The following is a 20,722-nucleotide window of genomic DNA, read 5'->3' as shown; positions in this document are numbered from 1 at the left end:
ATCATTTTGTAAAAGCTCCCCGCTGTGTCGGAACAGAGAGAAGATGACTCATGCTCCTCGTTTCACACAGCTGGTTTCATCCACTCTCCTGCCTTGTGACGGGTCCAGGTTTCTGATAGTTACACTCTTTCCTCTCCGTCCTCCGGGGATGACATGGGACCCGTGCGTGGGGATGGGGTGTGGCGAGGAAAGGCACGTTCCGGGTCCCCCCCGATGCCTCCCACAGGCCCCCAGCTCCTGCCCGAGGCCTAGAGCCTGTGGCTCTGTCCCAATGTTGTCTGCACTCTCACAGGATGTAAAGAAACAACTGTTTTTTTTCCCTCAGAAATGACACGTCTGAATGCAACTATCCCCTTAACAGTGGCCACTGGCGAAAGTGGTTCATTTACCGCACTTTCATAAATTAACGCGCTTTCCCTTCACGGCCGGCCCCCAGGGCACTGGCTCATCCAGCCCGCCAGCTCTTTGCAGCGGTGCCGCTGCTGCTCAGATTGCGTTGAAATTCCTTGCAACGTGTTCCCAGAATCCGTTTACTCTTGACACTAGTTTTAGCCCTTGTCATGCTCTATCAGGGGCCCAGGGCCACCTTATCTGGGGGTGATCGCCTTACTCACTGCACTTGGTGACAACCTAACTATGGCTCTTTTCCAAAAATCAAATCTGCCCGCAGAGAACCGAGATTTGCCTTTTTTGAGGACACTCAGGCTCTGAGGGGTGGAGTGTTCTGGAAAGCCGCAGCAGCATCCTTGGGAGAGAGCTGACGGTGACGGAATAACCCGTCCCCTAAGGTGACAGCTACAGAAAGAAGGCTGATTGCCAAGTTATTACTATTGAGGCTTATTGACTATGCAATCTATTCAGTTAAAGATATTTATCAAGTGCGAGTGCCCGTTTTGTGACAGGCGCTGTCCTAGGGGCTGGAGATCAAGCAGCGAACAAAGCAGGTCCACACCTTAACCCTCACAGAGCTTTCTGTCCCGTGGTAGTTGGGGGACAACAACGAAACGAACTGGCCACGTAGGCGCTGGACGGTGGTGAGCGTGGAACAGACGGGACGCCGGGGAAGGGGGCGCTCTGCAAACAGAGACTGTCCCCCCAGAAGGGGACATTTGAGTCAAGACCTGAAGGAGGTGAGGCCCTGAGCCGTGTGGATGAAAAGGATTTTGGAATGAGAAAAAAGGCAGCCTCCCTGTCCTGCGCCAGCCTCACACTTCACCCCCAGCCCGGGGGCTCCCGCGCACACCGCCCGCCTCCCGCTTCCAGTCCGCCAGAGCAAACGCTTCCCCACGGCTTTTCGGTCTTCACGACTGCAATCTTACTGGACGCGTAATATCTGTTTGGATCCGCGTGTTGGGATTCACCAAAGCCACCCCTTATTATTAGTTATCTCTAGATTCTTCACAGCAGCAGAGAAGCCTATACTGAACGAACATCTCTTGCCAACAGTTTTTTGCTTTGCTTGCTTTATTTCCGGAGGATAAACTCCCAGAAGGGAGAGAACAGAGTCAAAAGGGATGAATCTTTATTTCTGCGGCTTTTGCTACACAATGCAGTGCTGTTTCCCTGTGGGGACGACACCCGCTTCTGGCTCTACGACCCGGACTGTTAAGAGTTTGGTTCCTACCACATCTCACTTGTAACTGCTTCCCATTTCCCACCAGAGCCTTCACTTGAAGATTAAACACTGACAGCTAGAAAGAGCTGGACTGCCCGAGCTGGGAGATCTCAGGGTGGGGGTCCCGCAAGCGGCTGGCCCCACACCAGGCCAGACGCACGAGCTGAGGGCTGCACTCACGTGAGCTCCGGGTAGACGTTATCCAGGTACCAGCGGAAGGACTTGCAGTTCATCTTCTTCCTCTGCTCGACCCGTGTGGCTACGCTGAAACGGAAGGGAAGGCTCAGGCTCTGGCAGGTGGACGCAGGGAGGAAGCCCCAGGAGGCTGGCCCCCCTTGCCGCCTACTGCCGGCGGGGCAGGGCCAGGAGCTGTCCCAGGCTGCCCTCCGGCCGTGGCCACCTGCTGCAAATCCTTCTCTGACCTGCAAGGTCACTCCAGGTCTCCCGGCCATTCGTCATTTCTTTCTTCAAATTCCGGCTCACTTTCCAGGATCAGAGCTGCCCACCGGGGCCCTGCTGGCCTCTGGCTTCACCTTGAGACCTCAGCACACCCCTAGCTGGTCCTTAAGCAGAGCCTTAACGAACTCCAAGTTTTCCTTTCCTGCACTCCAATTTTAGCAGAAAGGGTCCAACAAGGAAGGCATGCTTTAACTGTCTTTCAGCAATCGTGGCAAATGAGGACCCTCTGATGTGCCCTGGACGCCACAGTTCGCCTCCCCAGTGTCCTCAGCTACCCTGATGGGAATGGCCACTGACAGACAACCCTCACCGACTCTCTGAGCCTCAGTTTCTCTACCGGTAAACATGGCCACCTATCCCAGAAGGTTTTCAGAGAATTAAATGAATTAAGAGGGCATAAGAGCCTAGCACAGGGTAGATCTTCGGTAAAGGTTAGTTCACCACGAAAAGAAATAGTCTGTGAGGTAGTTTTTTTTAAAGCAATACAGATATGAATAAACAGAGGGAAGAAGATTCAGAGATGATCACTAGTGTTTTTGGTCTTCTGACCACAACCTTAAGAAATAAATGTATCTTGTGATACTGTGATCGAGTGTTCCCGTGTGCGCATGTAGCTACATACACACACAGGTAACCGAAGGAAAGCCCACCCAACAGTACTTAGCCTTAACTGCGATCGACTGTTCTTTTCCATTCTGCTCCGTACCGATCTATCGTGTTCTCTGTCATTTTATTTAATGCCGGTCACGACCCACGAAATGGATTTCATAACCAATCTACATTTTGAAAATGCTTAACTAGGCTGTCGTCCTACCAGCCCAGGACAGGAAAACAGGCTAACAGATCACAGGCATATTTCGAACAGTAGGGGGTGGCAGCCAAACCCCAAGTGTTTTCTGCAGACAGCCCGGCCCTGACTACTCCCCCAGATGTCCTTTTTCCTGCAGGCAGCTGGTGAACGGGCAGCTCTTCTCCAGAAGCGAGCCTTCTCTGGTTGTTTCTCTCCATGAGACTGAGTGCTCCTCAAGGACCCAGTCCTGTCTCACATTGCATATGTGAGACCGGTGGGGAGGGGCTCAGTTACCAAGGAGACTGTGAGTGCTTCCCTGGCGTCCACACCATTTTGTGTTTTGTTCTGGTTGTGCTAACGTGGGTGGAGGGAGGCAAACAGGGCTGGCGGAGGGGCCCACCTGCCAAAGGCCTTCCCGATGGCCGAGGGCCGGGCCTCGTAGTAATACTGCTTGTACTCGTCCATCCACACCTCTGCAGTGCGCTTGGTGTTCCTGAAAGGGGATGAAGGAGCAAGATACAGTCACCGGGGAGTGACAGAGTTAGGATCAAGTGAGCTCTGTGCAGTACAGGGTGATGAGAATCTCGGGAATGTATGCAAAGTAACACTGACTGGGGTGGTACAAATGGGTACGATCTGTTAACGTCCGTGCACTCATGTCCGTATGCTCTTTACACGCCGCTGGAGGACTCTGTTCTGCCAAAATGCCTGCATGTGGGCAAAAGGGACTGTGCCAAATATGTGTTTAATAAAACATGGGTGACGACCTGAATGCCCTTCAATGGGAGAATAATGGCCCCTACTTGTATATGGTGGAGGACACACCATGGTCAGTACGTACTGACACAGAAGGATGGCTGTCTCGTAGGGGGGAGTGGCAGAAAAGCACGCTGCGGACGGAATACACAGTGTGACCCCGCTTATAGGAAAACACAAAGTTGTGGTGTGTGTGCTTCTCTCTACATGAACTACATGTATGAAAAGGAGTCCAAAGGCCTGATAGACCAGAAGTCTAGTCACAGCCGTTACTTCTGGAGAGACAAGTGGGATGGCGGTCGGGTTGGGTAAAGGGGCTCTTGCCTTCTCCTCTGTGTACGCTATGAAGAGTAAAAACACACCATATGTACAGACACATATACGTCACACGCACTGGACAGCTCGCATTTTGCAGCGAACATGTGCTGCTTTTACAATTATCAAAACAAATAATGGAGTGGGGGGAAGCAAACCAAAGTAATAAGCCACTCAACTAGCTGGGGAGCCACCGTGGCAAACAAGGAAGCGTGGGCCTGACTAGAAAAGAACTGTCCTCCAAGGGGGTGCTCGGGACCCTCTTCCCCTTCCGCCCCCACCAGGAGCGCAGGTGATGGCTGGTCCTCCAGGGCCAAGCACACCTGTGGCTGGGGACATGGACAGGCAGATGCTGACCAAGTCAGGCTCAGGACATGGCATCCGTGACCAGAACCTGGGGCCCCGTGAGTGGAGGGCGGCCCCCAGTTAGTGATTGGGCCAGTTTTCCAAGACGCTCATGGACAAAAAGGGTCAAGACAAGGGAGGCCTGGAGGCAACACTCTCAATTTCATCCTTCCACCCCTCAAAGTACCTGGAATCCCCAGAATTGGAAGGAACAATTGGGGAAACTGAGGCCCAGAAAGGGGGAGGGGCAGCTGCCCAAAGCTGTAGGAGTAACAAACAGGGCCGGTGGGATCTAGACCCTAGGTGTCCTGGCTCCTAGCCTGGTGCTCTTTGCGCTGCGACCTACCTGATGTAGGTGAGGGCGTTGCCCTCAGGGAAGTTGTAGGGGTGCCGTTTCCTGAAGACGTGGCCCACCCGGCTGCAGGGCACGATCTCCAAGCTCCCACCGCACATCCACACCCTGAAGGAGAGCTCTGCAGGAGATGGCAGCCGTCAGGAGGGAAGAGCCCCGGCAAGTCCCCAAGGAGTGAGGACGGGAAGGAGCCAGCCTCCCTCGCCCCCCATTGTCTCTCTGGAGGCACAGCAGGGCTCAGGGTTCCTGGACCCATTAACACGGGATGTGCCCATCCCTGCACATGTTCCTGACTGCTCACTCCATGAGTGTGCACACCCCCGCCCCCCACCACACACGCCCCCCCTCCACACCTCCCTATCCCATCCCCCACACACCCCTTCCATATACACACACCCTTCATATACACCCCGCCCCACACATCCCCTCCACACACACACACCACACACACCCCACCTCCACACACCCCCCTCCACACATCCCACCCCCTCCACACCCCATCCCCACACACCCCTTCCATACACACGACACACACACACACCCTTCATATACACCCCACCTCCCCACACCGCACCCCCCTCCACACACATCTCCTCCACACACCCCACCCCGCACCCCCCCACACACCCCCGCCATCCGCACACACCCTCCGCCACCGACCCCATGCACCCTGCCGCATCCGAGCCCTGGAAGAGCAGCGGGGAGAGCACTGAAGCAGCACCAAGGCCGTGAGGAGAAGGAAAACGGAATCAAAGGCGGCATCATTTCCAGCCTCTGACTAGAAAGCCCCATCCGGCCAGTGCTAAGAAGAATGCATTTGCTCATCAGTCAGCCCTGGGCATCCACACGGCTGGAACACCAGCCACCAACCAGGCCACAGGCCGCTCCAGCTGGTGTCTTTCTGGCCCAGACCTCCCTCTTGGCGCAGGGGGTCTCCATGTACAGGCTACCACTGGCCCTCTCGAGACTCGCTTCCTTTTGATAGTGGTGGGAATGCTGAATGAGCTTCTGCAGGACTGCGAGGGGCTGCGGTCCCTCCTAGGGCTGGGAGATGCAAGTGGCCATTCTGCTTCCTGGAAGGGGACATCACGAACTGCCTGCTCCGTTCTCTACTCAACAATTGTCACTTCCGGGAAGGACCCGCCTTGGTGGCCGTCAGAACCTCACATAATCTCTTCTGATTACCCTTTCGTATGAACCCTGCAGTGGGACAGACACCCTGTGACATTAAAACACCTCCTTCCTGTCCCAGAAAAGACACAACCCTTGTTTTTTGTTTGTTGGTTCTGTTTTTAATTGAAAAAAAAAAAGGACTATTTTTCTCATGAGTTCCAGCCTTGGTCCCTCTTCCCACTCCCCAGCTGGCTGTATGGACACTCTGGTCTCTGGCCAGGCCTGGGGGTTCTCACCTGGCACAGCTCGTCAGGGTCCACCCCTGCTCCCCCACCCCCAGGGACTAACGCCTGCCTCTGGCCAGCCTGTATGCAGCAGACAGCTTCCAGACATGGGCCAGGGGCCAGGGCTGGACACGTGGCAGAGCAGGGGTGGCCACGTTGATGGGCTTCCCTAGGGTGGCCTGCAGACTGCCAGGCTCGTGTCCCTTCCCCTGGGAAGAGCTCTGCAGCTGGGTCAGTGAGATTTAGAACTCGGGGCAGACCTGGGGGACAGGAGAGCTGCATTCTGGTTCCATGTCTGCCAGACTAACTTGGTTATGCTAGTAAGCCACTTCATCCCACCAGCCCACACTGTCCAAACTGTTCTTGGCATTACCCACAGCACGGTCACGAGCAGTAACCATCACCCATGTACTGAGCCCTTACTGTGTGCCATGCTCTATAACCCAGGTCTAATTCTCACAGCAAGATGTGAAGCTGCTATTATCACCCTCCTGTTTGGGTTGTTTTAATTTTTTTAAATTTATTTATTCTTTTTAAGTAGGCTCCATGCCTAACATGGGGCTCGAACTCCTGACCCTGAGATCAAGAGTTGCATGCTCTACCAACTCAGCCAGCCAGGCACCCCTGTCCCCATGTTTTTAATCAGGACTGGGAGGCTCAAACATGTTAACCTCTCCAAGATTACCCCAATACTGTGTTGCAGAATTACAATATCGAGTTCACATTTTGTCTAGTAAGCAGCACTGTTTAAATCAGACTCCCTAGTTTATTCAGCAAAATTTTACTGGGCACCTGTTAATTATGTGTCATACACTGTTCTCGAATCCTCACACACTCATAGGTAGGTGATGGGAACTCACTAAAACAGGAAACAAAAATGCAAGTAGACAAGAAGGTGAGTGAAATGCGTAGTCTATCCGATGGTACTAAGTCCAGTGGAGACAGATGAAGCAGGAAGGGGCTGAAAAGCCACCAGGGAGCTGCGGTGGGCTGCAGTTTTAACTGGATTGGGAAGTTCTCCATCAAAACGGGACATTTGAGCTAAGACCTGAAGGAGGTCAGGAAGCAAGTCCTGTGGCTTTTACGGCAGAAGCGTTTCAGGCAGAAGGCTCAGCAAGGGCAAAGATATAGGGCTGGAGGGGGGTGGCAAGTTCCGGGGCCGCAGGGAGGCCTGGTGGAGGGGACTTCGGGGTGGAGTGAGGCCTGATGGGGGAGGCAGGGGATGTGGGCAGAGCTGGGGCTGTGCTATGGGGGAAGGGTAGATGGCGTGAGGACTGTGGGCTTTGCTCTCAGTGATGGGACAGAGTCCCTACGGGGTTGTGAGCAGAGGACCCATATGATCTGACTACCTTTTAAAAGGACCTCTAATGGGAATCCCAAGGTTTTCACATTTGCCACCTCCACTTACGGTGGCCTCCGGGGCTCTCTGAGGGGACACAGGAATGAGTCTCAGTTTGGGCATCTCCCTTCCTTCAACAAAAGAATGAAATGAAAGGCCCCAAACCACCAGCAGCAGAGCTCTCCTGGCTCAAAACTGCTCCCAGCAGCTGAATGCCTGAGCGCTACAGCTAGCCTAGAAATTTCTTTGAATTTCTTCTAAGAAACAAAACCCTTCCCAGAACCACTCTGTGGTTCACCTTTCAAGTTCCCCAACCACTGAGCCCTCGCCTCAGGCAGAATTTGAAGTTAGCCATTTGATCATTTACTTGTTTATCTGCCAATCACCAGCTGTAAAAAAAAAAAAAAAAAGACAAAAAGACAAAAAGACAAAAGACAAAAGAAAAAAAGCTCCTGGATGCAGGAGAGAGCGTGAGTTTCTCAGTCCTCTGAGTCTGTACAGGAAACCCGCTCTGCCAAAGCTCCCTTCAGGCTGAGATGGAGGACACACAGGAGGTCACTTGGGCCCAGAGCATGCGAAAGGAGGTCAGAGAGAAGGGTCAGTGCACCCCGGTTCCCAGAATCTACTTCTCCAAATGCCTGTGTGCAAATGGTTTCCAAGAGTAAGTTGCAAAGGGGAGAACATTCCGCGCCTGTTTCCACTCCAGTTGGTTTTGAGTTAGAATTAGACCTATTATAAGCCCCACTGCTGGGGCGCCTGGGTGGCTCAGTTGGTTAAGTGGTTAAGCATCTGCGTTTGCCTCGGGTCATGATCCCAGGGTCCTGGGATCGAGCCCCGCATTGGGCTCCCTGGTCAGTGGGGAGCCTGCTTCTCCCTCAGCTCCCTGCTCATGCTCCCTCTCGCTATCTGTCTCTCTCAAATAAGTAAATAAAATTAAAAAAAAAAAAAAGCCCACTGCTCCTCTATCTCGATCAGGGAGAGAGTAGAAAGTCCTGCTCCTCACCTCTCAGGAACACAGAATTTGCTCTGATCACACCTCACAACACTTAAGTGGCTCTGGTGGGGGCACTACGCACACGTGTCAGAGGTGGAGTTTCCTGATTGAACTCTGGAAGGCAGCGTCCACCTCAGTTTTCCCACCTGTCAAATGGGTGAGAAACCACCAGCCGTATTTACTTCGCAAAAAGCCTGGTGAGGATGAAGAAGGAAACAAAGGGCTCTGCAAAGACCAGGAGACCCTGGATCACTCCCCATCCTTCACCCCGCTCCTCGCCGTGTGGGCTGCACCGCCAGCTGCCTTCCTGCGGGCTGGCAGGGTCAGTCAGAGCGGGGAGAGGGGCAGCGTGGGTGGGCATTTAGCCCCCAACCCCCTCTGCCTGGGTGCTGTGGGCTGGCTTCAGGTGCCCCAAGACCACAGCTCCTGTCAGGGGCACTCCCTCCCCGCCTTTCAGACCTGGGGGTGGCCACACCTCACAGCAGTCACCAGCCCAGTCCAGCACTGCGCTGCCCCTGCGGCTCCCTGAATCTCGCCCACACTGTGTGGACAGACTCATTTTAAACCCGCTTATATTACCGTGCCAGCTGATCCATCTGTATCCGGCCTTGATCTAACCGAACCTCGCCCGCGACCCCGGGAGCTCACTGGGCTCTTCCCTTTCCTGCTGGAGCTAGAGGGCTCCCCAGGGCCCATCAGTGATGACAATGGCCGCCAGCAGCATGCCACGTGTTTTAACTTGTCTCTTATTTGGTACTCACACCAGCCCCTTGAGGACACGGGAGCTTTGGGAGGCTTTAACTTGCTCATGGCCAAACAGCTTGCAGGTGGCAGGGCCAGGATTTGCACCCAGGCCATCTGCCCGCATTCTTACATTTAACCACCAAACTCCACTGCAGCCCCCCACCCCTGGCTCTTCTGGAAGAGAATCAGCTGCAGGTTTAAGCTGCAGCCCTGGTTACAGTCTGTTTGTGCGTCCACACACATGTCTAGTCGTGCGACCACAGGCTCCCCCGACTATCTAAATCTTTGTTTACTAGCTGTGTGGCTCTGGACCAATTACTTAACTTCTTTGTGCCTCAGTTTCTTTATCTGTAAAATGGAGATATAATAGTACTTACCTCAGAGAGTTGTGAGGATTCGACAGACGAATACGTGTGTAGAACAGGGCCTTATGCACAGAGTGCGCTCGGGCAAGGTTATCTATTATTGTTGCTACTGCTATTGCTATTTCCAACTTACCAAAATTCTCTCCCCCCCAGATGTCCATCTGGGCATCATACTTTCCCAAGTGGTTAAACCAGGACTTGTCGATCACAAAGATTCCTCCAGCTATGACAGGAGTCCTGGGAGCAAGGAGAGGAAAGAGACAACGCATGAGCTGGAGAAGCTGGGAGCCCTTCTAGATGGCCCCAGAACCCCAGGTCATTTGCCCCAGAATCCCCCGCTTACAGAGTCTTAGGGGCAGGATATCTAGCAGCTCCCTGGCCTCGGGCCCAGAACCGAGTCAGCACTTAGACAGTGCACCCTGAGGAGCGCCGGCAACTGAAACGGCCCCCCAGCAGCCTCCCAGGCCCCCTGACCCAGGCTCTGCAGAGCCCACGGCAGCACTGACCTTATGGGCTTGGTGGGGTCGGTCCGGGCGATCTTCTGCTCAAGAGGGATCTGCTCCCACTTGAAATGCAGGCTCCAGTCAAATCCTACGGGACAGAGTGGGGTGAGGACGGAGCTCAGGGCAGAGCTGCCGCCCCCTCGCTCCACCAGCCCTCGGTCTCCCTGGATCAGGGCCCAGCTCGCAGAGGGCCCTGGGCAATTCATGCAGTCATTCCTTTACTCAGAATGAGACAGATCCCTGCCCTCATTGAGTTTCAATCTACTAGGTAGGACAGAAACTACAAAAATAAGTCAATACAATGATAATCTGCCAGTCAAAGGTGAAAAGTGCTAAAAAGAAAAGTAAAGAAAAGAGAGGTGTCCATGCTATCCCAGTAAGGGCAGTCAGGAAAGGCTCTCTAATGAGGTCACACTGGACCTGAATGAAGGACTGATCCATGCAGATATCTGGGGAAAGGGAATTCCCGGCAGGGGCAACAGCAAATGCAAAGGCCCTGAGGTGATTTCCTAAAGGAGAAATGCCTGGCTCCCTTCAGAACTCCATTCAACTCCAAGATCTAAGTAATAGCTGTTTCCATTTTTTGGAAGTCTGGGCCCCAAATAGGAAAGCCACTCTTCCCTCTAGCTCCTAGCAACAGATTCTCTAGTGTAGCCTGTCCAATAGAACTTTCTGCAATGATGGAAATGTTCTATATCTGCACTGACGGTCCAATATGGTAGGCACTAGCCGCATGGGGTTACTGAGCACTTGAAATGTGGCGAGTGCAACTTAGGAAGTGAATTTGAATTTTATTTAGTTGTAATTCATTTAAATTTCAATAGCCAAATATGGCTATTGTATCAGACAGCAAGGCTATAAAATCTAGACCAGAGCTGTCTGAAAGAATGCAAATGATGCAAGCCAGAAATGCAAGCTACATATGGAATTGAAATTTTTCTAGGATGCCTGGGTGGCTCAGTTGGTTAAGCATCTGCCTTAGACTTAAGTCATAATCCTGGGGTCATGGGATCGAGTCCCGCATTGGGCTCCTTGCTCAGTGGGAAGCCCGCTTCTCCCTGCTTCTGCCTGCCACTACCCCTGCTTGTGCTTTCTTTCTCTCTCTCTGACAAATAAATAAATAAAATCTTAAAAATTTTTTTCTAGTATCCATATCAAAAAGAACATATGCAATTAATTTGAATAATATATTTCAATGCAATATATCCAAAAATATTATCATTTCAACATGTAATCAATATAAAAAACTACTGATGAGATATTTTACATTCTTTCATAATAAGACTTCGAAACTGGGCTGCCTGGGTGGCTCAGTCGGTTAGGCATCTGCCTTCAGCTCAGGTCATGATCCCAGAGTCCCAGGATGGAGCCCTGCATCGGGCTCCCTGCTCAGGGGGGAGTCTGCTCTTCCCTCTGCCCCTCCACCCTCTTGTGCACACACTCTCTCTTTCTCAAATAAATAAATAAATAAATAAATAAAATCTTTTAAAAAATTAGACTTTGAAATCTGGTATGTATTTTATACTTATAGTCATCTCAATCCAGACTGGTCACATTTAAGAGCTCAATAGCCATAGCGGCTCATAGCTACTGTATTAGACAGTCTGGGTCCAGACCACCTCCAGGCGTACATATTAGGAATTCATGCAAGACACTGTCCTATCATGTCCTTCTGCCAGGACTGCAGGCATGGTCCCTGGGTGGGCAGCATTTGGGAAGGATGTGTCCGTGTTTGTGCAGAGGGGAAGACACAAGACTAGCTTGGCTCTGTCACTGATTGTGTCAGAGGGCTTTGTCCCCAACCCCAGAGCTTTCCATTTTCTGGAGGTAAGGGGGTGGTGTGAGCTGCTCTGGCACAGCTGGGCAGAAGAGCACCAGACCAAGTCTTCAGACTGCCCTCACCTGCCCCTTTCAAGTCTACAGCCCCTCCTCTGGGGATGGACCCACCTCCACGAAGATCAGCAGATGCGGCCAGGTAGGCAAAGTTATCCAGACTGATGACATCGATGATGGGGCTCACCACACGGGTGTGGTCCTAGGGGAGGAACGGAGAGATGGTGTGAGGCCAGGGACTCTGGGAAGAAAGGCCCAGCTGCCTGCTCTGGGAAGTTCTCTCTGAGCCACGGGGCAAGCAGCCCTTCCTGCAGGACGTGGCAGTTCTTGGGAGCTATACTGCAGCCCCACAGCCAGGCTCCTGGAAGGTCCCATCTAGATCCCATGGGCAGAGTGCTCTCCCAGCCTCTTCCTCTCCCATCATGCTGAGCCCTGCTGGGATCTCACCTCCTCAGTGAAGCCCTCCTGGATTGCTGCAGGCCGAGGATTTCTTCCTCTTTTAAGCTGCTCTCACAATTACAGTCCACCTGCCTGAGGTGGCTCTTCTGCCGCTGGTTTGAACTGTTGTTTTATTAATCGTCATCCACCTTTGTACATGTTCGGGTTGAGTTTTGGATCACCAGTAGCTTGAGGACAGGGACTCCGTGGTCCCTGTGCATCGTGGCTGTCACTCTCTCATGCCACATCAGTTTCAAGGTCAGATTCACTACTCCCTTCATCCTCCTAGACACAAATCCACCTCCAAAACATTGGGGGGTAATGTCAATTTTCCTAAAGATTTGGGGGGTGGGGCAGTGGTGCTGGTGGCTTATGTCATACACCCTACTCGAAACTATCAACCGCCATCAGCCCTCTCTTCTCTGTCCCTCCACAGAAGGACCCAGACCAGAGCTTCTTCTCTCCCTGCACCCTGCCCTGACCCTCAAAATCCCTTTGTCTGCGACTTGGAGCCCAGCTCTGCCCAGCTCACAGCCCGTCTCAGGACCATGACAGCCTGGGAGGAGGCGGAGCAGGGGGAGACCACCCATGGTTTCTCACAGAGCTCTGTGGGGGCCTCGCCTTTGCCTTTTTATAGACTTTTTTGTTCGGAGATCTAATTCACATTTTTATAGCAATTTCATTAGCTGTAACTGACATACGATAAAATTCACTGTTTTAAAATGTTCAAATGTGGTAGCTTACGGTATAGTCACGACTGTGCACCCATCAGCCCTATCTAATTCCAGAATATTTTCATCCCTCCAACACGAAACCCTGTACCTGTTAGCGGTCACTCCGCATCCTCTCTCCCTCCGGCCCCTGACAACCCCTCATCTCCTTTCCATTTCTGTGGCTTTGCTTCATTCTGGACGCATCTCGTGTCAGTGGAATCATAGAGCACGTGGCCTTTTGTGACCGGCTTCTTTCACTTAGGGACACGTTTTCATCCACATCGTAGCACGTGCCAGTACTCCGTTCCTTTTCACGGCTGAACAGTGCTCTGTGGTATGGCTGTGCCGGCAGACATTGGGCTCTTTCCACATTTCGGCTATTCTGAATGATACTGCCCAGAACACTCTGGTGCAAGTTTTGGTGTGGAGTACGTTTCCATTTCTCTTGGGTGTGTGGAAGGGTCACATGGTCAGATGGTGACTCCGTGTTTAAACTTCTGAGGAACTGCCAGACTGTTGTCCAAAGCGGCTGCCCCATGTTACATTCTCACCAGCAATTAGCGAGAAGCCCCCTACTTCTTTCCCCACACCCTCACCAGCCCTTGTTACTGCCCGTCCTTTGGTCACCGCCATCCCGTACGTATCAAGTGGTATCTGACTGTGGTTTTGACGTGCATTTCCCTCAAGGCTTAAAAATATTGAGCATCTTGTCCTGTGCTTGTTGGCCATTTGTATATTTGCCTTGAAGAAATGTCCTTTCAAATCTTTTGCCCATTTTTAAGTTGATCCGGGATCACCTCATCCTTCCCTCCACCCTCCCCCTACTAGCGAACAGCTGGCACATGCTAGGGGCCCCCCCGTCCTCATCTCTCCTTGAGAACACCATCCCCCCCTTCCTCCTTCTCAGGCTTCCCAGCCTTGACCCCAAGCTGCCCCCTGCCCCAGCACGGGACCTGCCTCCCCCGGTGAGGAAAACAACCCCACTGCCCCAAGAACATGGTGGGCACGTCCCAAGGGACAGAGCTCCCTCCCCCAGGGACAGAGGGACTCACCTCCTTGACCCGCTGCAGCATGGGCTGCAGCCACTCGGTGTTCACTTCGCAGTGGCTGTCCAGAAAGGTGAGCACGGCAGCTGTGGCCACATCTGCCCCACGAACGCGGGACCGGATCAGCCCTGCCATGGGAGTGCATAGGGGTTGGTACTGGGATGGGGCCAATTTGCCTCCATGCCATCCCTCAAAAGTCTCAGGGCTCTGCACCCATCAGGGGCCAAGGCTTCTTGTGAGTTACTGTGATTGTATTTCATTATTTCCTCCGTCCCTCTCTTTGCTCTCATCCACTCATCAACCATCATTACTCTGAGCTCATTCTCCGCGTGCTCTCCACATGCCAGACACTGCTCTGGGCTCTGGGGACACACTGATCAACAGTCAGGTGTCAGTGAATGGAAAGTGCAATCCAGTGTGTTTTGGTACCAAAAGGAAACCAGAAACCAAAACCCCTTCCCGGGGATCTGCAGGCCTTTCCCTTCAGCTTCATCATCATGTGGGACCTGGTGAGAATCTGCTAGACTAAGACAGGCTGGAGTGAGTGTGCCAGTCCCTTCACGTAGCTTAAGCATGTTATTTAACCTCTCTGAGCCTGGGTTTTCTTACCTAAAAGACTCAGAGAGCAAATAATCCCCGCCTGCCAGGGAGAGTGCCCGGTGTCTAGGAGGCCTGCATGTGCTAGATTCTGCTCTGCTTCGACCCCCAGCCCAAACAGTCTGGCCGATGGCTCACCAACTATCAAAGAATGGCCTCACTTTTGACAGCTCCCCGGTCAGGCCTGGGGACTTGCCTGCTGGGGAGAGAGGAGGCCCGGCTGCTGCTGCTGTGAAAGCAGCCACTGGTGCCCTGTGAGCTGTGGGGATGGAGGGGCCTGGTTGTGAGTTCAGAATACAGCTGCCGCCTGCAGAGAGTTCCCTGGCCATACCTCTGCCCTGTCCTCTGCCGCCATCCATCTGACTATCCATCCATCTGTGCAAAAATCCATCTGTCCCATCCTGGCACTCCACCGGTAGCTAGCAAGCACTTCAAGTTGGCACCTGTGTTGGGCAAACCCCAGGAAACACTATATTCCTGGACCTTAAAGTACCTAGAACCCAGTGCTTGGGAGAAATTTCTCTCTGGCCTCTTCCACGCCAGTGAGAAGGTCTCCTTAGTCTGACTGGTCTTTCTTAATTATGCCCCTCACATCTCTCTCTCTCTCAAAACTTCAGTGGCTCCCTACTACCTGCCTTATCAAGTCTAAATGCCTTTCTCTGGCTTCCAAGGTCTTCTGCCATCTACCCTGTCTACCCTCACTCCACCATTTCCCCTGCTGACCAGACCCAGATTCTCCCAGGCAAGAAGGAAGAGAGGGAGGTTAAAGGTGGCCTCCTTCCTCCAGGCTGGAATTCTGGCTCCTCTGCTCATCGCCCTGGGCAAATTACTGAACTCCTCAGGCCTCACTTTCCTTATGTGTAAACGGGGACAACGGGCTGTTAGGAGGAGGGAGTGTGAGAACACAGGCAGAGCGGATGCCGGCTACAGGCGGGCACTCAGGAAGAGGCCGTTAGCATTACAGGTGCACCTGTGCCTGCCCAGCGCTCAGGGCTGCAGAGCCCTCAGGCCTGGCCTGCCCTGCCTCGCTCCCTTCACCTGTGGCACAGCGTCCTCACCCAGGCAAGGCCTAGCCCCCTGTCACATCCCTCTCCTGGGGTCCCCGTTCTGCCCCCACCTAATCAAGCTATTTCCACATAGCTTACCTTATTGAATCCCTACAACAGCCAGGCAAGGCAGAAAGGGTACTATTACTAACTCCACTTCTCAGAAGAGGCAACCCAGGCAGCCAGAAGTGAAGCGTCTTGCCTACAGTCATGCCGTGGCAGGGGCTGGCCCGGGATAGCAGAGGGGCCTTTCCACAGGCCTTGGTCCTGCAGCAGGAGCATGCTGGCTTAGTGGGACATGGTGCCAAAAGGGAATGGGGAGGTGCAGAGGTCTAGACCAAAAGGGCTCTGTGGTGGCACCCAGGGTCCAAGAACTTGCCTTCCCGCCGATCATTGCGCAGGCACTTGACCTTGGGGATCCTGGTCAGGAGCAGACAGTCTTCCGCTGAAGGTGAAGAGAAGGAAGCAAGCTCATTCAGATATGGGCATCAGACCACAAGGGGTTTGGTCACCCCCTGGAACTGCCCAGAAGGTGTCTCGCAGTAGGTGCAGGGAAAGGGCTGGGGATGGGGAGGTCCACAGGAGCATGGTCATGTCTAATGGCCAAAGGATCGCCCTGGGCCCCACTCCCAGGCCAGACTGAGGAATACTTATGGCATTGCCCCCAGGGGGCGCCAGAGAGCACCAGCAGGTCAGCGGGCAGCCAGGTCAACACCAGCGCAGCCACGCTGAAGGGACAATCCTCAGCATATGGCAGTTGTAATAACAAAGGATGCTGCTGACGTTGCTTCTGTTTTTAAAAAATGTCATCTCACTGGTGTCCCATCAAAACAATACCACTCTTTCCCCTTCCTTGGCACCTGGGAACAGAGTCAGGGAGGGCACCTAGAAAAGACTAAAGATCCCGGCTGAGGAACAGAGGTCAGCCCGTGATATCCAGGACTGCCCTGGGAGCGCTTGCCTCCACGTCCTGGGGAAATGAGAGTTTGGAAGGGTGCGGATAACCGGAGGTAGAAACTTACGATCTGAACTGAAGTCATCCACTAAGATGATCTCCTGGATCAGGCTGGCTGGAGTTCGGTTCAGGACACTGGAGTGATGCGGACAGAGTGATGGGGACAGAGGAGCCTGGATTTAGGGGTCACCTTCCATTTACCCCTCCCTGCCCCAGGGCTCCCCCATCCCCCAGCTCAGGGGCTGGCCCACTAGCCACGAGCAGCTGCTTGGAAAACTCCCGGGCCCTGAGCAGTGGCTGAGGAGCGGTGTGGTCCTCGGGCTCGTCCCAGGACCTGGCTGACCCTGCTGCCTGGACCTGCGGGCAGCCGGGACCTGGGCCAGATGGGCTGTGGGAACTGCCCCCGTTTAGTTGTCAAGACGGGACCTGTAGCTGCTCTGACTGCTTAGGATTAACAAACCCTGCAACGGCCAAGGAGGGTGAGGGAGAGGGGTCGGGGGGCTTGGGGGGTAGGGGAGGGTGGGCAGCACCCAGCTGGGCCCGGAACTGCCTGTCTGCTTTCCTTCCCACCATCCCTCCTCTTCCTCTACTCCCTGGGAAAGGAAACCCAAGCTTCTTTAACCCCTGGGATGATCCAAATCCTATTCTCATTAAAGAAACGGGGTGAGTAGGAATTAAACTTGACCGGAGGGCCAAGTTTTGGAGGACAGAGGGGCACTTCCCTCTGAATCACTGACTGGCACCTACTGGGCTGACATCCAACCACCTGAAGCTTCCCGTCCATCCCTGACTCCCTTGGCTCCTTGTCCCTTGTCCTGGGGACCTGACCTGTGTCTTTGTGCTTCCCAAATAATCCCGACTGGATTTCTGGGGTCTCCCTGACCCTGATTCACCAGCTTCAGCTTCTCAGAAAGGCAGACTCCCCCTCCCAGTGGCTGAGTCCTTCACACCATCTGGCCCAGCACCCTGTCTCAATGTGCCCCCTGCCAGGGTCTCGGCAAATCTTCCCGAGGCTTCGGGGAGCAGCACCACTGACATGAGGGTCCTGAGATGGGGCTTACCTCTTCACGGTGCGCAGGAGGGTGGAGCGGGCCTCATTGTGGAACGTGATGATGACACTGGTGGCTGGCAGGTCCGAAGAGTAGGATACAGATGGGCAACTGAGAATGGAGCACAGGGGTCAGAGGGCACCGTGAGGGCATCCTCAGGGCAGGCTTGAGGCTTCTCTCTGTCCAGCCTGCTGCCCCCAGGAATACCTCTGTGGGACAGGGAAGCAAGCCTGAAGCCAGGGTGCGGGCCTGCCCTTCCACGCCTGCATTCCACCCCACTCAGCCCATCCAGCCTGGAGTCCTCGGAGGGAAGCCACTGGTTGGGGCACCTTCCCAGGCCTGGTCATCTTTACCAAAGACCTAGGGCCCTCAGAGCTTCCATCACAGAAGCTTTAGAAGGGCTCTGACCATCGTGTCTGTGCGGGCACTGCTCCAGGCCCGGAGACCCAGAGCTGGGCCAGCAGACAGAACTCCCTGCCTGCCAGGGAGAGACAAAATGGGGGGGGAGGGGGAACAGCCTCTGTTTCCTGTCTGGCACTCTGTAGCTTCTTTCTCTTCTCCTGGCTCACGACATTTGGAGGATCTGGAGAGGAATCACCCTCTCCTATCCTCCTGTGACTCCCTCCCTCTCACTGCCCAGCCCGGACAGCAGGCTGGTGACCCGGGGCAGGGGAGCAGCCTCACTCCTCCCGGGCCCTGGACTCCTGGAGCACACAGAAGCCTTGAGAAGACCGAAAGCAGTGCCTGCCAGCCCGCTCCCTCCCCCAGCAGCTCTGTGCTCCTCTTCTCTGTCTCACACCACATTGTTAGCCATTGGCTTCCCCGTCCTCAGGAAAGGGAACTAAAACAACCCATTTCCGCCAGCCTTCCTCCCTGTCGCTCCTGCGAATGCTTTTACTCGTGCTCCTGGGGCCGGGGGGGAAGGCAGCTGCTGTTCCTGGCGGTCTCCTTTATTACAGTTGCTCTCTGACTATTCCAGAAGTGACTGCTTTTTCATTCCAGCATTCACGCCCCTGACAACAGCTTACAGCCGAATTCCCAGGCCCATTCCCTGCCATGCAGAGCAGACTGGGTCAGAAAGGCAGGAGTCCCCCCAGCCTGCGACCCCCATGGGAGGAATCCTGAGAGGCTTTAAAATCATTCTCTATGAGAGGGGATGTAGGGAACAGGAGGGGCGGCGGGGTAGGGAAGTTCACCTCTGCCCCCTGAGAAGCCAGGCTCCCCAGTGCATCCTCCCCGAGGCATGTAGAGCTGGGGGTGGGAGTGGGCTTGGCCTGCTGATGTGGGGAGTGCTGGGAGAAGCAGCCAGGGCCTGCGTTCCGGGTCCCCCAGCGCTGACTCTAGGGAGCCAGTCCTGACTGGGAAGCCCAACCGTCTGGTGCCCAGGAGGAGAGGATCTGGATAGCGGTGCCCATTCTCCACCTGAAAGTGGCCAACCTACCCATGCCCCATCTGGAGGGTGGACCTGACTTCCTCCCCACCCGCCCGATCCAACTCTCTCCACTCTGCATTTCTCTGGGGTTTACAACTATGATGATGGGGATTTATCCGGCTCCAGGAGCCAAGAGCCTCTGAAGAGGTTTGTCCCAGGCCTGTGTTTCAAGTTTGGGGCTGGTGGGGTTTTCTTTGGGTTGCTAGGTCTGTCTTGCCTGGTCCCTCTGTTCCCCTTGAGGGGGGCTCCCCAGACTGCGGGCTGACAGTTTGGAGGCCAGCAGAAGCTGCAGTCCGGAGGGCCAAGGAGAAGCGCAGGGTTCGCCCCAGCACGTGAAAGCCAGCACCTCCATTGCTCCACCTACGGACACCCACGGCCCGCACGCACACACACCCCGAACCACCTCAGGCTCCCGGGAGGGCTGGGGCAGGAAGGGAGGCTGGCCTCACCAACCCGCCCCTGCCTTGCATTCGAAGAGTCTCATTTTAAAACCTACATCGCCCCAAGAGGAAATCCTCCTTTAAGTTCTTCAGTGAACACCTGAGAAGGTATGAGGGGGGCTTAGTGGGAGGGAGGGCAGAGGTGACCCAAGCTAACCCTGGATCAGTTCAGAGATTTGGGTCTGTAGAAACTCCAGGCCTTGGGGTCTAGGTTGGCCATGGCCAGGACAGCCAGGAAAGGGCTCTAAGTAAAGCTGTGTGGACATAGCCTTGTAGGTCCCACAGTGCAGGTGGAAGCTGCACCAGGACTGACTGAGAAAGAACTTCTGAGATCTGAGCTGGCCATTGGACCTGGGGGGAGGCCTTTCTGAGTAGCAGGATTAATGTCCTACTTGGTAGCGTGAGTTTCTGGAGGCTGGCAGTGCTGGGGTTGCAAGAGAGTGAGGACAGTCTGGGGCTCCCCCAACTCCATGTCCATCTCACCTTGAAGGCTGCCGAGCCCACTGGATTTCAGGCTCACCTCCATGAGTGACATGGAAGGTGCTAGAAGCATGTCCCCTTCCACATTCTTATCTCATACACACCTTTTGTGCTCTGGAGAAGCTGCTGAAGGAAAAGCAATCGTGACCTGCATAGTCCCCACCTGGTGCTAGGTACTTAGCTGGGCCCGACACAGCCCATGGCAGTCACTCAAAACTGCAGGCACATGGGTGAGTCTTCCACATCTACCCTGTCTGCACAGAGCACAGAGGAAGCCTCCAAACCAGCCTGGGTTGGCAAGGAACCTTCCCCGGAGGAGAGGACACTGAGGGGAGTTGTGAAGCTGCAAGTGGGAGGGGGCGGGGGTTCGGGCAAGGGAAACAGTGTGTGTATACACGGGGGGGTTGGGGCAGAAGAGTATAGGACTGTGGGAGTATGAAGCGGTAGGTGAAAAGGAGCAGAGACTCAGGGCCCAGAGGGATGGCTTGCACTCCAGGGTAAGGACCTCAGACTGTTCCCATAGGTGAGGGCAGGAAGAGGGGACTGGAGGTGGTGACTGTAATCCAGGTAGGACACGTCAAGGGCCTGAACCAAGGAGGGGGTGTTGATGGCTTGCCCAAGGTTGGTCACTCACACTGAGTAGAGTCAGAGTGAGGATCATCACAGAAGGTGTCCTTGGTTCTGCTCCGGGGCCTCGCCCACCTACCACACTGGGAGAA

General features: G+C 54.3%; 1 protein-coding gene across 1 annotated transcript in view; it reads right to left on the bottom strand.

Moving 5' to 3' along the window:
• GALNT16 (polypeptide N-acetylgalactosaminyltransferase 16) overlaps positions 1 to 20,722 on the bottom strand; it is an 87,392-nt gene that overhangs the window by 10,831 nt on the left and 55,839 nt on the right. Inside the window, exons 3-12 of the mRNA XM_045807952.2 lie at positions 17,664 to 17,762; positions 16,670 to 16,737; positions 16,027 to 16,092; positions 14,011 to 14,132; positions 11,922 to 12,009; positions 9,978 to 10,062; positions 9,605 to 9,708; positions 4,627 to 4,753; positions 3,265 to 3,357; positions 1,796 to 1,879 (exon numbers count right to left, since the gene is read on the bottom strand). Of these exons, the coding sequence (XP_045663908.1) occupies positions 1,796 to 1,879; positions 3,265 to 3,357; positions 4,627 to 4,753; positions 9,605 to 9,708; positions 9,978 to 10,062; positions 11,922 to 12,009; positions 14,011 to 14,132; positions 16,027 to 16,092; positions 16,670 to 16,737; positions 17,664 to 17,762 (936 nt within the window). The remainder of the gene's footprint in view (positions 1 to 1,795; positions 1,880 to 3,264; positions 3,358 to 4,626; positions 4,754 to 9,604; positions 9,709 to 9,977; positions 10,063 to 11,921; positions 12,010 to 14,010; positions 14,133 to 16,026; positions 16,093 to 16,669; positions 16,738 to 17,663; positions 17,763 to 20,722) is intronic.

The sequence above is a fragment of the Ursus americanus genome, chromosome 26 (genome assembly GCF_024610735.1).
Source record: "Ursus americanus isolate L20-20 chromosome 26, mUrsAme1.1.p, whole genome shotgun sequence".
NCBI classification, from domain to species: domain Eukaryota; kingdom Metazoa; phylum Chordata; class Mammalia; order Carnivora; family Ursidae; genus Ursus; species Ursus americanus.
This window is presented reverse-complemented; position numbering and strand designations above follow the sequence as displayed.